This window comes from Lactuca virosa, chromosome 6 (assembly GCF_052849685.1).
Source record: "Lactuca virosa cultivar CGN04683 chromosome 6, Lactuca_virosa_CGN04683_v6, whole genome shotgun sequence".
Classification (NCBI taxonomy): Eukaryota; Viridiplantae; Streptophyta; class Magnoliopsida; order Asterales; family Asteraceae; genus Lactuca; species Lactuca virosa.
The window spans coordinates 17,928,648-17,944,936 of NC_136431.1; the positions used below are offsets into that span (position 1 = coordinate 17,928,648).

The 16,289-nt window shown below is 35.8% G+C and overlaps 2 protein-coding genes and 1 non-coding gene across 4 annotated transcripts; 1 reads left to right on the top strand and 2 right to left on the bottom strand.

The window, feature by feature from the left end:
* The first annotated feature begins 4,380 nt into the window (after nucleotides 1-4,380).
* Nucleotides 4,381-4,451, top strand: TRNAG-GCC (transfer RNA glycine (anticodon GCC)). The gene has a single exon. It is a non-coding gene; the product is annotated as a tRNA-Gly (tRNA).
* A 1,023-nt stretch (nucleotides 4,452-5,474) lies between these two features.
* LOC145119877 (lysine--tRNA ligase-like) lies at nucleotides 5,475-7,003 on the bottom strand. Its single transcript, XM_079055645.1, has 7 exons — nucleotides 6,868-7,003; nucleotides 6,608-6,751; nucleotides 6,463-6,531; nucleotides 6,241-6,384; nucleotides 6,132-6,172; nucleotides 5,964-6,015; nucleotides 5,475-5,781 (listed from the first exon to the last, which is right to left on the bottom strand). Exons 1-7 carry the CDS (start codon nucleotides 6,991-6,993, stop codon nucleotides 5,611-5,613), a joined length of 747 nt encoding a protein of 248 aa, XP_078911771.1. The 5' UTR covers nucleotides 6,994-7,003; the 3' UTR covers nucleotides 5,475-5,610.
* Nucleotides 7,004-12,777: 5,774 nt separating this feature from the next.
* LOC145119876 (lysine--tRNA ligase, cytoplasmic-like) lies at nucleotides 12,778-15,113 on the bottom strand. 2 transcript variants are annotated; one of them, XM_079055643.1, is made up of 11 exons: nucleotides 15,015-15,113; nucleotides 14,793-14,895; nucleotides 14,614-14,689; nucleotides 14,465-14,533; nucleotides 14,187-14,352; nucleotides 13,987-14,083; nucleotides 13,804-13,889; nucleotides 13,639-13,736; nucleotides 13,510-13,572; nucleotides 13,287-13,412; nucleotides 12,778-13,129 (listed from the first exon to the last, which is right to left on the bottom strand). In XM_079055643.1, the coding sequence occupies exons 4-11, from the start codon at nucleotides 14,522-14,524 to the stop codon at nucleotides 12,815-12,817; spliced, it is 1,011 nt and encodes a 336-aa protein (XP_078911769.1). In that variant the 5' UTR covers nucleotides 14,525-14,533; nucleotides 14,614-14,689; nucleotides 14,793-14,895; nucleotides 15,015-15,113; the 3' UTR covers nucleotides 12,778-12,814. The 2 variants fall into 2 exon arrangements, with proteins under 2 accessions (XP_078911769.1, XP_078911770.1); XM_079055644.1 differs by having other exon boundaries at nucleotides 14,793-14,865; nucleotides 15,015-15,054.
* Between the last annotated feature and the right edge of the window lie 1,176 nt (nucleotides 15,114-16,289).

A 16,289-nucleotide genomic window follows, 5' to 3' on the forward strand; every position in this document is an offset into this window, starting at 1 on the left:
AACATATCATCTATAATATTTCAATCGGTTCTAATTTGAAAAATAACAGAAAAACCGGGACCGGACCGGAACCGGAACCGACACTAGAACCGGCGGTCCGGTTTCCAGTTCTTATAATATAGGAAAATCGGTTCCGGTTCCGAACCGGTCCGGTTCTAAAGCTCATCCCTACATAAAACCAAATATGAAAACCTAGAAATCCCTTTGAAAATGCTCCAAATTTATAAAAACCTAGAAACCACTTCAAAACCAACTCCAAATACTCAAGATGTCTGAAACCAACAAATCCTTCATTTAAAAAAAAATCTAGAAACCCTTTCAAATTCCAAACCGATACATTCACTTGGTTTGTTCATAGTTTTTGGTCTTCAACACATACATATCTACCTGGTCTCAAAATCGAACAAAAACGCTTACTATGTGTTTGATTATGGGATATATGTGGTGGTAGTGCTTTTGTGAAAACCCTAAATTGAACAAAAACCCTTGATATGTGGTGATGACGCTTCTGACTGAGATATGTTACGAGGGAGGAGGTTGTGGATGGGTGACAGTGTGTAGGTAGCGTTGTTGATACTGACCCATCCCATGCTACACCCGTATAGTACTTTCGGCCGATGTGGGATCATAACAATACCCCACGCTTTGAAGAGCCAACGTCCTCGTTGGTCACAGTTGGCACCTCCTTTCGGTCCAAGCCACGACTCCGAGTCATTGTTGGTCACTGCTACATTGGTCACGGTTGGCACCCCTTTTTTGGGTCCAAGCCACCACTCCGTATGCCACCACTCAAAGTGTTGGCACCTCGAAAGATGGGGACGACTCTGACACCAATTGATACTGACCCATCCCATACTAGGCCTGTATAATGCCATAAGTCCAAGTGTAGAACTCGCTCCCAAAAGCTAGCTTGTAGGAGGAAGGGACACGTAGACTTATAAGCCACCAACTTATAGTACTTGCGGCCGATGTGGGATCATAACAGTTGTGGATGGGGTAAATGAAGAGGGAAGAGTGATGGTGGCGCAACAACGGTGGCTAGAATAAGGCCAATGGTGGTTGGTCCTTAGAGAGAAAGAGGAGTTTGGTGGTGTTTGACACCATATGTGGCTCTTGAGAGAAAAAGAAATGAAGTTGGCGGTAGAGAGTTAAGGTCGGGTTTCTTGATTTATAAAAGATCGACAAAAGGGTGATTGAAAGCATATTAACGAAGATTGATAAACTTTTGGAAGCTAGGCTCGATTTCATAGTGTTATAAATGGAGAGGAAAAAAGCTTTTGATCAGTTGTATGTGAGTATTGATATCTTTTGTTCAGGACATTATCTTTTAAAACAAATATTTACTTATAACAATAGATATCATGTTGATAAAATTACAAAAATATGGGAATATGATATATATTTTTAAGTTATTGTGAGTATTGATATCTTTTTAGATCATCTCTTGATCTTACTTATAGAGATTTTATGCTAAAATATATATAAACACAAGCGTAAATTATAGTTTATAAAGTAACTTTACTGACATGGCATGTTGTACAGTGCCCATTATATATGCGATATAAGAGTATATAATACTAGAGAGGCTTCATTAAGCTATTATTCATTTGTTTAATTAAACATTGCTTTAAAGAATGATTTGATTCAGTAATGCAACCTCTTCCTTCCATCTTCTTCTAAATCTCCTTCCTTGATCACTACCAGTCTACCAAAACTATCAACATTGTTTCTCACCTATGTGGAATCGGTGCCATCCACACCCCCTCATCTTGGCCAACACCATATTCTTCCTCAACATCGACGCTTGTTTATGGTTCATTAGCATTTTCCAATCTAGCAATTGTGTAAAATCTCTAATATGTGTTTGATTTCATTACATCTATTACTACCATTATTCAATCACACAATTAATGTATTCATGTAGACATTTTATCGAACAGTTTGTAGTCGTTGTCATTTAGTATGTTATTTTTAATTATTGGATATATACTGGTTGTAAATTGTAATGGAGTCCGAGAAAGGAATGGAGAATTAGAAGTTCACTGTTACCTTCATTAGGATTGATTGCATCTCTTATGGCTTTGGCAATCACAGGAGCAAGTATTCGTATCTCTCTTCTCCAGTTTTTGTCTTGCTTTGTATAGCGCCATAATCGTCAACTAGGATTGATTCCATTGGCTTTTAATGCTCATGGCAGAGATGATAAAATAATGTCCCTATGCTATCTCCAGATTATTTTTAATACTTATATCCGCCAAATTAAATAAATATAAACTTAAATATTTAATAAGTTCAACCAACGTGAACAAATAGACAAATAGACTTTGAAGCTTAAATTGAATAATTTATGAAATGAAAGTGTTTCTTATATTAATAAAATGAACATAATTCATTCTAAGAAACCAAGGGGCTGTTTGGTAGCCTCTTAATTGAGAAATTAAGAGGCAACCTCTTAATATTTCAGATATAGAGCGTTTGGTAGACTATGAATAACAAGCTCTTAATTTCTTAAAATTCTCTTAAACTTTCAGACCTAAACTTATATCTGAATAAACAAAATACACGCCTTCCCTGTATTGCCCTCATATATCATATGAACGCAACTCACCTTCATCAGATCCTCTCATGTCTCCTCCCACCTCTGACCAACTCCAACGCCAACCACCTCATCCCATCACCGAACACCTCACCCCATCGTCGGCCACCTATTCCCATCGTCGACTCGCACAACACCGCCGCCCCATCGTAAACCTCGCACACCTACAAGTTTCACACGACTTCTGATATCACTTCCACCTCCATGAAATCGACTCCCATCTCCAAACTACGACCTCCGACGCCAAGCTCCAACATCGCTGGTTCTACCCTCGAAAGCGCCGCCCTCTCCAGGTTCCGCCCTCGACAACGTCGGTCTCTACCAGGCGATCTCCAATCTCCTTCGTTGGTCAGGTACAAAGTTGCTAAAATCACTCCAAATTCGAGAAATCGAATTGTTTTCATGATGTGAAATCGAAAATCAATTTAATATATCGAGTTTTTAAATGTTCATATTTTAGGTTTTCTATGATGTTTTGAATCAGTGGTGAAACATAGTATAATTCAAAATTAGTTATTGATTTATAGTTTTCTGGTATAATAATGATTATTATTATCATAAACTGATGTATTGTTTCCAAATTTGTTATTGATTTAGAGCATTGTGTGATTTTTGATGGTCAAGATGATGATGGATGAAGGCTGTGATGTTTTTTGGTCAAAATTGTTCCTTTTCTATTTCTCATTTGAGCAATTGGAACTTTAGGCATTGATGTTTGACTTTGATCAATTGGAACTTTGGATGAAACTAATGTTGAATGTTTTTTTTCTGTCTCTTCTGAAAAGATATATAATATTGTATTGGTATGAAACTAATGTTGAATGTTCCATGTTTATGCAGTGGGATATTGTTGGACAAGAAAGGTTCAGCAATCACCGGTAGCTAACCACATATCATTGATTTAGAGCACAAAGAATGAATGGAATGGTTTTAATTTTCTAATTTATTCAAAGCTTTTCTTTGTGTTCTCTTTTTGTATTATGTTTATACTTTTGTTATAATTATTCAAGAAGTTGGTTTGGTTATTTTATAAACATAAGCATTGAATTCAACAAAAAACATAACACTGAAGGGTAAAATGGTCATTTTATAATTCAGTCCAGCAATTCAGAGGTTCCAACCAAACAGCATGTTAAAAATTCAGATCTTAAAGTTTCAGACCCTCTTAGAAATTCAGACCTCTTAAAAATCCAGATCTTAAAAATTCAGATCCTGCCAAACAGCCCCAAATACAAAGAACAAAACCTTGAAACCATTAAACGATTAAGTTTAAAAAACTTGAATTCATGAGACCAATTAACAGAAACATTGACAGCAACTAATGAAACTTGCTACAAACCATTAAATGGTTAACTCATTAGTTCCATTTATCATGTTTTTTTCTCTTATTTGATTTCGACAACAATTGATGTTTTTCTTTTTCTTTTTCTTTTTTTTTTATTTGATTTACAAAAAACTCAACAGCTCGATTGATTAAAACCCAACCAAACTTCAAAAATATAAAATGTTTTTTAAGATCATATCGACTTCGACATAGTATAATATTTGACTATCAAACTTTTTAAATCTATCTTTATTTTATAAGATTTTGAACTTAAATCCTTCTAAAAGCCTTTAAATACTATAATCCAAGTTCCACCTTATAACATTTTTAGCGTAACGAAATAATGCATGTATCAAAACCAAATCACTTTTCAAATTTAATTACTTCGCAGGTATTTGGCATCATGTGTCGACATCCATGTAAACATTGTATAAACTAAAACGTATCGTATAGCCATAAAGCACCAGTGGTCTAGTGGTAGAATAGTACCCTGCCACGGTACAGACCCGGGTTCGATTCCCGGCTGGTGCATTTCTTTTTCAACAAAGCTTTTTGAAGACAACCTTGTTGCGCATATGTGCTTTTCTTTTTTTTTTTGGTTGCTTTTTTAAATGTTTACAAATATATATATATATATATATATATATATATATATATATATATATATATATATATATATATTAAAACTTACTACGTAAATTACTTTATTTTCTTTTGAAGTTATTTATATAATATCTGGATAATTTTGTATTTATTAAACGTTATCGTAACAATATTGTACTACGTGTCTTACATATAAAAACGAGCATTTTCCTACAAGTTTATATTAAGAATTTGGAAGTAGCATATCATTAAGTTGTAAATGTAAAATATCTTTGAATTACCAGAAATTTGAGAGACAAACTCTGGTGTGAGATTGAAAGAAATTTAGACATGAAAGTTACATAAGATTGATGGTGAAATGCTAAATACTAAGTATTATTTTTGTTAGCGAGTATAAATACTCTATATTTTTATGAATTATAATTATACTCATGACTATTCATTATATGATGTTTTTTATCAATATCATTTATTTGCAAAATCCCAATTGATGGTTGCAGAACCATTTATGAGTTTCAATGACAGCGACAGAAATATGCCACCAGAAAAACCTTGTCACTAAAATGTTAGTTTTCAGAGAAAACTAGGGCTGGTTCCCGACAAACAAGAAACAATTGGAATCTCTTTTATTCACAAAATTCTGAATCCAAAATAAACTGTCGCTCCAAACCAGAATCAAGAAAATTAAAAGCCAAAACAGATCCTCCAATATAGGAACTAAATAAGGAAACGATATACTTGAAAATAATAGACGAAGCTAAAAAAAAATAAACTAGGATTGAGATTCCAGAATTAAGCCATCTTCAAACGGGTCGTTTATCGGGACGAGCCGGGTCCATCTGCATCAGATTTATTTCTCAATGGACAATTTTTATCTTTTTAATCATAGTTGCTAATATAATTAGCGATAATTGATTAGGTGTCAAATAGGTTGCTATTCCATAACCATAATTCACAAATGAAATTCAAGTTTTATTCCCCAAAATCAAAACAAAACATTAACATTCTACTACCAAAATAAAGATTCATGTTCAATTTCAAAGTATTGAAACCAAATCACAAAAAAAAAATTCCAAAGTGTCAAAGTCTAACTAGAGGGTAGGTTATTTCCTTGGTTGAGCTTTATGATTTCGTTATACATCTTGGCGATTTCTTGTTTTTTGGCATCAATTTCATCATACAACTTGACAATTTCATGTTTTTTGGCATCTGCGTTAAGCTCTTCCTTAATCTCCTTACATATACGATCTACAATAACCTATACAAACAACAATGACCAAGTTTATACCTAATTAAACATCAAGCCATAACATTCAATTCATAACAATGTACTTTCAACTTGAATTCCGAAAACCAAAGGGTGTTTTATAGTTTAATCAAGATGTAACAAAGTGAGAAAGACATGTATAGTAGGTAAATGGTGAAGAAGTGAAAACAAACCTCTATGTTGTCTAGGGTTGTACTTGGGGCTGCTTGACAAGACACCAAAAACCTGTGTGGATCAGTTACAGACCAGTTAGTGATTAACAAACAAAACTACATGTTTTGTTTCACTGCCGGGGAAAAATATAATAATATAATTTCATGTTTTCTGGTAGTGCATGGTACCTTTCATCCTGTGGTTTCATTGTCGGGAAAAGGATAACTTCCTGTTTTGTTTACCCAAACATTAACAACGTTTATAAACCAAAACACTAACGAAAAAAAAAACACAAACCTTGATGTTCAATGAATCGGTCAACAACATAGTAAGGCGGTCAACACCCAAACCCCAACCGCCAGTTGGCGGCAACCCATATTCAAGAGCCGTACAGAACGCCTCATCCAAAGCCATCGCTTCATCATCCCCCGATTGTCGATCCTAATGAGTAAATAAATCAATAAATAAATATATTCACAACATTTTTATCTTCCTCGGCATATTAAAAAAAAAAAACACCTTTAATTGATCTGCAAATCGTTGACGTTGTACCACTGGATCATTCAATTCGGTGTACGCATTCGCAAGCTAACAAAATAAAAAAAACAAAAGATTAAAAGAATTATTATTATAAAAAATAATAATAATTAGAGTATGTTTATACCTCGTGCTTGTTGATGAACAATTCGAAACGTTCAGTCAAGCCTGGTTTGGATCTGTGCCATTTGGCCAAAGGACTCATGATTTCTGGATGGTCCATTATGAAACAAGGATTAACACATGTCTCCTCCAAAAAGTGTCCCACAAGCTGACAAAACACGATACCACAAATTCAAGTTACAATTACCAATAATAAATAACAATGTATGAATGAATTGGTTTGGTTTGGATGTTATTTAAAGATGGATGGGGGATTAATATTACTTTGTCTAGTAGACGTGCGGTTGTTTGGGGTGGAGGACATTTGATTTCAAATTTTGCGCATGCATCCGCAAGATATTTATTGGCTTCATCACTTGCTAGGTCTTTGGGTATGTTAAGATTACCCATTTTTTCTAACTCTCCAATCATATCAATCCTTCTGAAAAAATTTCAATTATCTTCATGTTACAAAAAGCAGTTTCTCACTTAAAAGTAAAATTAATAAAAAAAACATTTGCTATTTCTTGCATCTACACCTAAAATCAATAATTATAAGCTAGTAAGAAAATGACCTGAAAGGTGGGGTAAAGTCGATTTCAATGGGATCATTCTTGTGGAAAAGTTGCCTCCAAAATTAGCAAGTGGCAAATAGTTCAGGGGTTATTTCAGTAACTTATCATTTACTATTCATAATTTGACTATGAATAGTAATATATATGTGAATTGAATGAAGAATTGGACGGTGTATATATGTGGTCAAAATAAGGCGCCTAAAAACAATTGTCCGCCTACAATTTGGACGGCTTTTCTTCTTTCCTTTCATATGATATTGCTTTTGGCTATAAATAGCCTGAGCCATGAGCCAGAAAGACAACCAAAAAAAAATCATCCAAGTATATATAAAAAAGCATTACATATATATACTTATACACCACCGTATATTTTAGCTCTCCCACTCTATTTGTAATCTCTTTCATAATCCCTGTAAACACTGCAAATTATAGTGAATTGTTTCTCGGCTTCCTCCGCCCGTGGTTTTTTCCCGATTTGGGTTTCCACGTAAATTCCTATGTCTCTATTCTATTTATTTTATTCGTATTACGTTGTGATTATTACGCTTTGATAATTTTTGATCCCATTCCGCATTGAGCTAATATTATTTAAGTCAATTTGGATCCGTCGTATTTTACAACAATTGGTATCAGAGCCAGGTTGTGATATTAGCTCGTTGGGATCATTTTATCAAGTAATTAATCATGTCTTCGGTAAAATACGATATTCCACTACTGGATCGTAACACCCGATTTCCGTTGTGGCAAGTAAAGATGAGAGACATTCTCATTCAGATGGATTTACACAAGGCGCTCTTGGGTTTCAATATGATGCCCGATACATGGACCGAAGAAGAAAAGGAGATGAAAGATCTGAAGGCTTTATCTCAGATTCGTTTGCACTTGTCAAACGATGTTTTGCAAGATGTTCTAAAAGAAACGTCAGCGGCTTCTTTATGGCTAAAGTTGGAGCAACTGTTGATGACCAAGAGCTTACCAAACAAGTTGCATTTGAAGCAACGGTTGTTCAATCTCAAGATGATTGAAGGAGGCTCTTTAACTGAACATATATCCACATTTAAAGAGTTAGTAAATAACTTAGAGAATATGGATGTTCAGTATGAAGATGAAGACTTGGCTCTATTCTTACTATCGTCATTGCCAGAATCCTATAGCCATTTTCATGATACTATTATCTATAGCCGTGACACTCTAGTTTTATATGAAGTCTATACAGCTTTGGATTCAAAAGAGAAGATGAAGCATATTACTGGTGGTGGTTCAAGTGATGCTAAAGCCGAAGGTTTGAATGCCAGAGGAAGAACAACAGAGAGAAGTAGAACTTCTCAATCTTCCAACAGAACCAGATCCAAGTCAAAAGGCAAACGAAAGTTTTGCAACTATTGTCACAAGAAGGGACATGTGCTTGAAGAATGCTTCAAGTTGAAGAACAAAGAAAAAGAGAAGACGGCAGCAAATGGTAAACAAGCTAGCACTTCGGGTGAAGCCGATCTAGCTGAGGTCGAAGGTATTGGAGAACTTTTGACAGTTTATTCAGATAAACTGGATTCCACTGGTGATTGGATACTCGACTCTGGTTGTACTTTTCATATGTGTCACAACAAAAGTTGGTTTTACACATTTGAAAAGGTTAACCAGGGCTATGTGTTGATGGGTAACAATACTACATGTCCAGTTCTTGGACATGGTTCAGTCAGGATCCGTATGTTTGACGGAGTTATTCGAACCATGGGGGATGTTAGATATGTTCCTGACCTCAGAAGAAACTTGTTATCTCTCAGTTCCTTTGACAAAAAGGGATACGAGTTTGCTGGTAAAGGTGGAGTTCTCAGGGTATTCAAAGACGGTTCCGACAAACTGAGAGCCGAACGAAAAACCTCAGATCTTTACTTTCTTGACGGGCAAACAATTTCGAGTGATGCTGCTGTTGTTTCAAAGTCTCTTTCTGATCCAGATCAGTCCCGTCTTTGGCACCTTCGACTCGGCCATATGAGTTTTCAAGGCATGTCAGAATTGAGTCGAAGAGGTTTACTTGGTCAACAAAAGATTGTTGATTTGGATTTCTGTGAAGACTGTGTATATGGCAAGGCAAAACGAGTGAGGTTTGCAAGTGGTATCCATACAACGAAAGGACCACTTGATTATGTTCACTCGGATTTGTGGGGACCGGCTCGAGTTGCTTCAAAAGGTGGAGCTATTTATATGCTCACTATTATTGATGATTTCTCCAGGAAGGTGTGGTCTTTCTTCTTAAAACATAAAGGAGTCGTTTTCTCTACCTTCAGAAATTGGAAAGTTCAGGTTGAAAAGCAATCAGGTCTGGTGGTAAAGTATCTTCGTACGGATAATGGACTTGAGTTTTGCTCAGAAGAGTTTAATGTCTATTGTCAAAAGGAAGGCATTACTCGACATCGCACAGTAGTCCATTCACCTCAACAAAATGGTGTAGCTGAAAGGATGAATCGCACCATTATGGAGAAGGTCCGGTGTATGCTTTCTAATTCCAAATTGCCAAAGTCTTTTTGGGCGGAGGCTGCTTCGACTGCTTGCTATGTTATCAACCGATCACCGTCACGAGCAATCGAGAAGAAAACTCCGTTTGAGTTATGGTCCGGTAAACCTGCCAATTATTCAGATTTAAAACCATTCGGATGTCCAGCATATGCACGGGTTAACAATGGGAAGCTAGAACCAAGAGCAATCAAATGCGTTTTTCTTGGGTACAATCAAGGTGTAAAGGGTTACAAGTTATGGAGCTTTGATTTGAAGAAAATTATCATCTCAAGAGATGTTACTTTTGATGAGTCTGCTATATTTCAACCAGTTGCTGACTCTTCTAAAAGAACAGATGCATCAGATGTATCATCCGAAGCAAATAAAGAGAATGCTCAAATGGAGGTGGAGCTTCCTACTTCACCTACCACTAATCAGAGTACAAATCAGCATCAAGATTCTTCTTCGTCGGATGAGCATGTTGTTGGTGAAGATTCAACACCTTCACAACCACAAGCTACTACTCCAAGCATTGCAAGAGATAGACCGAGAAGACATATTATTCCTCCGAAGAGGTATGCTGAATCTGATTTGGTTGCCTATGCTTTTATTGTTGCTGATAATATTGAGTCTGCAACGGAGCCTGCAAATTATGACGAGGCTATCAAATCTGAAGACTCAAATGATTGGATGCTCGCTATGCAAAATGAGATGGAATCCTTGCAGCGAAACAGTACTTGGAATTTAGTTCCTATTCCGAAAGGGAAGAGACCAGTTAAATGCAAGTGGGTCTACAAGCTCAAGGAACCTGTCAACCCAAATGATAAACCAAGATACAAAGCTCGGTTAGTATATAAAGGCTACAGTCAGATTCCTGGTATTGATTACACTGACATTTATTCCCCAGTTGTCAAACATACTTCCATTCGTGTGTTGTTGGGGTTGGTTGCTTCTAACGATTTTGAGTTAGAACAACTTGATGTCACTACAGCTTTCCTAAATGGTGAGCTTGAGGAAGAGATTTTTATGCAACAACCTGAAGGTTTTGCAGTTCCTGGAAAGGAGAACTACGTATGCAAATTGAACAAATCTCTTTATGGCCTCAAGCAGTCTCCTAGACAATGGTACAAGAGGTTCGATTCTTTCATGACCAGTCACAAATTCAGCAGGTGCACCTATGATAGCTGCGTTTATTTCAAGAAAGGTGACAATGGTTCAAAGATCTACTTACTCTTGTACGTGGATGACATGTTGATTGCAGCAAAAGATATGAAGGAGATTCAGAAGTTAAAAGACCAGTTGAAAGCTGAATTTGAAATGAAGGACTTAGGAGCTGCCAAAAAGATTTTAGGTATGGAAATTATTCGTGACAGGAAGTCTAGGATCTTGCATCTTTCTCAGAAAAGTTATATTGAGAAAGTCCTAAGACGCTTCAGTATGCACGAAGCAAAGTCTGTCAACACACCTTTTGCAGCTCATTTCAAGCTATCATCCGCTTTGAGTCCTACTAATGAGACTGATATGGCTTACATGGCACGTGTTCCATACTCTAGTGCTGTTGGATCTTTGATGTATGCTATGATCTGCACGCGCCCTGATTTGGCTTATGCTGTTAGCATGGTTAGTAGATACATGGCGAACCCGGGGAAAGAACACTGGAAAGCAGTACAGTGGATTTTTCGTTATTTACGTGGTACGTCTTCTATGTGTTTACGTTTTGGTAAATCTAACACTGGGGTGTTCGGATATGTTGATTCAGATTATGGCAAAGATTTGGATAAACGAAGATCAATTACAGGGTATGTGTTTACTCTAAATGGTTGTGCTGTTAGTTGGAAAGCCCAGTTACAGTCTACAGTTGCCCTGTCTTCTACCGAGGCAGAGTACATGGCGATTACAAAATCAGTTAAGGAAGATATCTGGTTGAAGGGGTTATTTGGAGAACTCGATGATAGAATAAAGGTGACCACAGTTTTCTGTGACAACCAGAGTGCTATTTTCTTGAGTAAAGATCAAATGTTTCATGACCGAACAAAGCATATTGATATTCGTTAACATTTTGTGCGGGATATCATTGAAAAAGGTGATTGTGTTGTGGACAAGATTCATACAGATTATAATCCCGCTGATATGTTCACTAAAAGTCTTCCTATAGCCAAGTTTAAATTATGTTTGGACATGGTGGGTGTTTCTGATCGCAGTTGAGCCTGAAGGCTCGTAGGTGGAGGAAGTATTATTTATTTTTTCGGAAACAATTTTTTCTCTATATATAAATTTGCAGGTTCTTATGGAAGTTTTAGAGTTTGATGAGATATATGTTTTGACTAATCGTAAAGCATGACTTGCTTAATTTTGACGTCAAGGTGGAGTGGAAAAGTTGCCTCCAAAATTAGCAAGTGGCAAATAGTTCAGGGGTTATTTCAGTAACTTATCATTTACTATTCATAGTTTGACTATGAATAGTAATATATATGTGAATTGAATGAAGAATTGGACGGTGTATATATGTGGTCAAAGTAAGGCGCCTAAAAACAATTGCCCGCCTACAATTTGGACGGCTTTTCTTCTTTCCTTTCATATGATATTGCTTTTGGCTATAAATAGCCTGAGCCATGAGCCAGAAAGACAACCAAAAAAAAAATCATCCAAGTATATATAAAAAAGCATTACATATATATACTTATACACCACCTTATATTTTAGCTCTCCCACTCTATTTGTAATCTCTTTCATAATCCCTGTAAACACTGCAAATTATAGTGAATTGTTTCTCGGCTTCCTCCGCCCGTGGTTTTTTCCCGATTTGGGTTTCCACGTAAATTCCTGTGTCTCTATTCTATTTATTTTATTCGTATTACGTTGTGATTATTACGCTTTGATAATTTTTGATCCCATTCCGCATTGAGTTAATATTATTTAAGTCAATTTGGATCCGTCGTATTTTACAACAATTCTCATACCCATTCGCATGATATTTAACTTTGTAGCCACCTGTTAGCTCCTTCACCATGCCTAGTTCATCAATCATTATATTTTAGCATAATTTGTGCATGTTAATCAATATGAAACCTTAATTCAAGAATCAAAACTGAAATAAGTTTCAGTTTTGGACAAAACACAGAATAAATAAATAAATCATCAATGTAATCTACTCTAATTATAATTTATAATAAAAATATAGAGCTTAAATAATTACCACTTAACAATTGTTCAGTTATCTCCATCAAGTCATAGTAGTCAGCATAAGCCATATAAAATTCACAAGTAGTAAACTCAGGATTATGTGTCAAATCAATCCCTTCATTCCTAAACTGTTTTCCAATCTCATATACACGATCATGTCCACCAACAACATGCTTTTTTAGATAAAGTTCAGGGGAAATTTTCATAAACAGTCTCATATCCAAATCATTGTGATGTGTCACAAACGGCCTGGCAGCTGCCCCACCAGCAACCGTGTTCAACATCGGAGTTTCAACCTTCAAATTTCAATAACAACAAGTATAATTAATTAATTAATTAATTACCCATTAAGAAATTATATATATATATATATATATATATATATATATATATATATATATATATATATATATATATATATACACACACGGCTAACTAATGGCTTTACTTTACCTCCATGAAATCAAGATTCTTAAGAAAACTTCTGATGTATTCCACGATTTTTGCACGGGTATCGAATATAAATCTCACTTCTGAATTTACCATTAGATCCAAAGGACGTTGGCGATATCGTGTTTCCTACGATAAAAAAAAATAATTAAATTTAAAAGGTGGAGAAATGAAAATTCATATTCACATCATGCAATGGTATTGAATATTGATATTGAATATATACCTGATCTTTTAATACATATGCATCAGGATTTCTGCCACTTCCTGGAATCCAAGCATGAGTTTTCTGTAACAATTACACATTACTAAACAGGGGTAAATTCGTAAATACATTAATATTAAAAAAATTTACCTTCACATTGCCTTTTTGCCTTGGCATCATATGAAGACAAGGAGTTAAGACGTTGAATGTTTTTGGGAAAATACTCAGCTCTCCCCTGTTGCTTTTTCCTGTTATAAAAAAAAAATTAGAAGAAAAAAAAAATCAAAATTTCAAAAGGAAACAAAATTTGCACACCTGGAAACCCAACAATACCAACTACATCTCCACATTTCACACCAGAATGAAACTTGGAAAATTCAGCTTCATCCAAATCAGATCTCCTTCAAAAACAAAGATGGATTTTAGAGTTAATTAAAACGACAAAAACAAAAGTAATCTGTGCATTTTGAGGGATAAATTAAATTTAATTTGTGTCACCTTGCATCAGCCATAACTTGCACTCTTGTATCTTTGGTGCCATGAAGATCATAAAAGAAGAGCTTTGCTGCAGAAGCCCGTTTGCTCATAATTCGCCCTGGAAAGAGTACAAGAATTATCAGCATCAATATATATTAAGAAGGAAATTAAGTCTATATGTATATATTTTTATGTTTATATTAAATGGGACCCACACCCACCTGATAAAGATACTTGAACATCCTCCAGATACTCTCCACTGTTTAAGCTTTCATATTTGTTTATGAATTCAAGAATGGACATGGAGACATGGAATTTGTGAGGGTAGGGGTTCAATCCTGCTGCCTTCTGAGCAGCAAGTGTTTTCAGGCGATTTTCAAGAAATTGCTGCAACAATGATAATCAAGTATTATATATAAAGAGATCGAATATGATTTTAAAATACACATTACAAACTCTAGTGTGATTAATAATTAAGACAAGAATTAATTAACTATACCGTTGGATCCACATCCTCATCATCTGCAGTAGACTGCTTCTGGACTTGTGATTTTGGCATGGCAGCAACCTGTAAATTAAAACCACCACAATGACATGATGATTGTTAGGTCTAAATTTTAAATTAAAACAAGCGTAACCTTAATTCACCTTTTTCTCCTTCTCATGTTCCTTAAGACGCCTCTTTTCCTCCTTCTCTTTGTTCTTCAGCTCCTTCTTTCGAGCACTTGGTCAAAATCAAACACAAAATATTAAACCCTAGAATCTCTGATCATGCAAGCACATGTTATAATAGTAAATGGTTGCTGCTAGAGGGAATGAAAACTCACTTCTTGCTTAAAACCTCCGACTCAGAGTTGTTGATTGAGACGTGATCAGCAAACTTAGCATCCAAGTCCGCCACTGTAGGTGAAGATTGTGTGGAAGAAGACTCTGTAATTAATTAATGGCGTTTGAGTTTTTGGAAGGAATCGATCGAGATCTTAACTCTTTTTAAGAATGTATCAAATACAGCCGTTTACAAGAGGAACACCGATAGGCGGGGGACTTACGTGTTCAGAAGTGTCGAAGGCGGTATACTCACTGCCGATGAAGACGATCGATAGTTGATGGATACAATATATGATATATACCTGATTAATATTGCTTTCTCTCCGAGTTACTATTACTTTCTCTGCAAATCACACGTTTCACAAAAAAAAAGGTAATCTTTTTCTCATTTATTTGGGAAAATGACACAAATGTCCTAAGAACTTTCTAGGGTTTATCCTTTTAGTCCCTAAACAATTTTTGTGGCCTTATGAGGGCACGAAGTTGTTTTTGTCGGGTCGATTACATTTATTTGGCCAAAGTGAAGGGGTCAGCCGGTTACTTCTTGGACACATTGACATTTGTTGACCAATTTTCTTATATTGACTTTGAATTTTCCCATACTCTCTCTCTCTCTCCCTGAAACCCACCTGCAAATAGAGGTCCTGTACTCCTGCTGTAACTAGCATCATATCAACAAATAAGGGGATTGAGTTGTTTGTTTAATCATTGACCACCGTTTGTCGTCTCCGGTGAACCTCACCGACCATCTAATAGCCACATGACTGCTGCTACTTATCTGAGTCGTACCCGATCATCTGCTTCGGCATGAAGATTGGCTATGTTTGTCAACAATCTTGATAACCCACATATGTCATTGTGGGGTTTGTATGTTCATTGAGTAACACGTTGCTTGAAGTTATATCAACAATTACGTCTAATCTTATGTGCGTGTTTGGTAGCCCAGAAATAAGAACAGAGTAATTTCTTTAATCTTGAAGCTCCAATTTCTTAGAGCTCTAATACCGACAGCCACCCACCTTTCTTTCCTCTTTCTTATTCACGTAAACAGTGCCTCTCCGCCTTCTCTCTAAATCTTGATTCGATTTTGCAAAAGAACATTACGAACACATACAAATCACATGATACCAAAGGACGAGCGAGGGTCAGTGAGTGACCAGAGGAAGAAGGAGCGATTTCTAATTCACACACACATGTGCCTTTTTGAAACAATTTCAGATTCATAAACACATACACATATCGTTTTCAGAAACGAAAACATACACATAAAAATCGATATTTGGGGATGAACATATAGAAATCGATTTCCAGAACCAAACCTACATATACACTTACATAAATCGATTATAAAATTGGATTTATGGGTTTTCTTTTGAGTGTTTGTTGAGCACTGCGTTTTGGATAACCAAAAAATATGGAGAGAGCGAGAGTAGGTGTGCATGAGTGTATGTTTGTTCATGATTGGATGTGGAATTTTGATTAAGAGATGAAGAAGA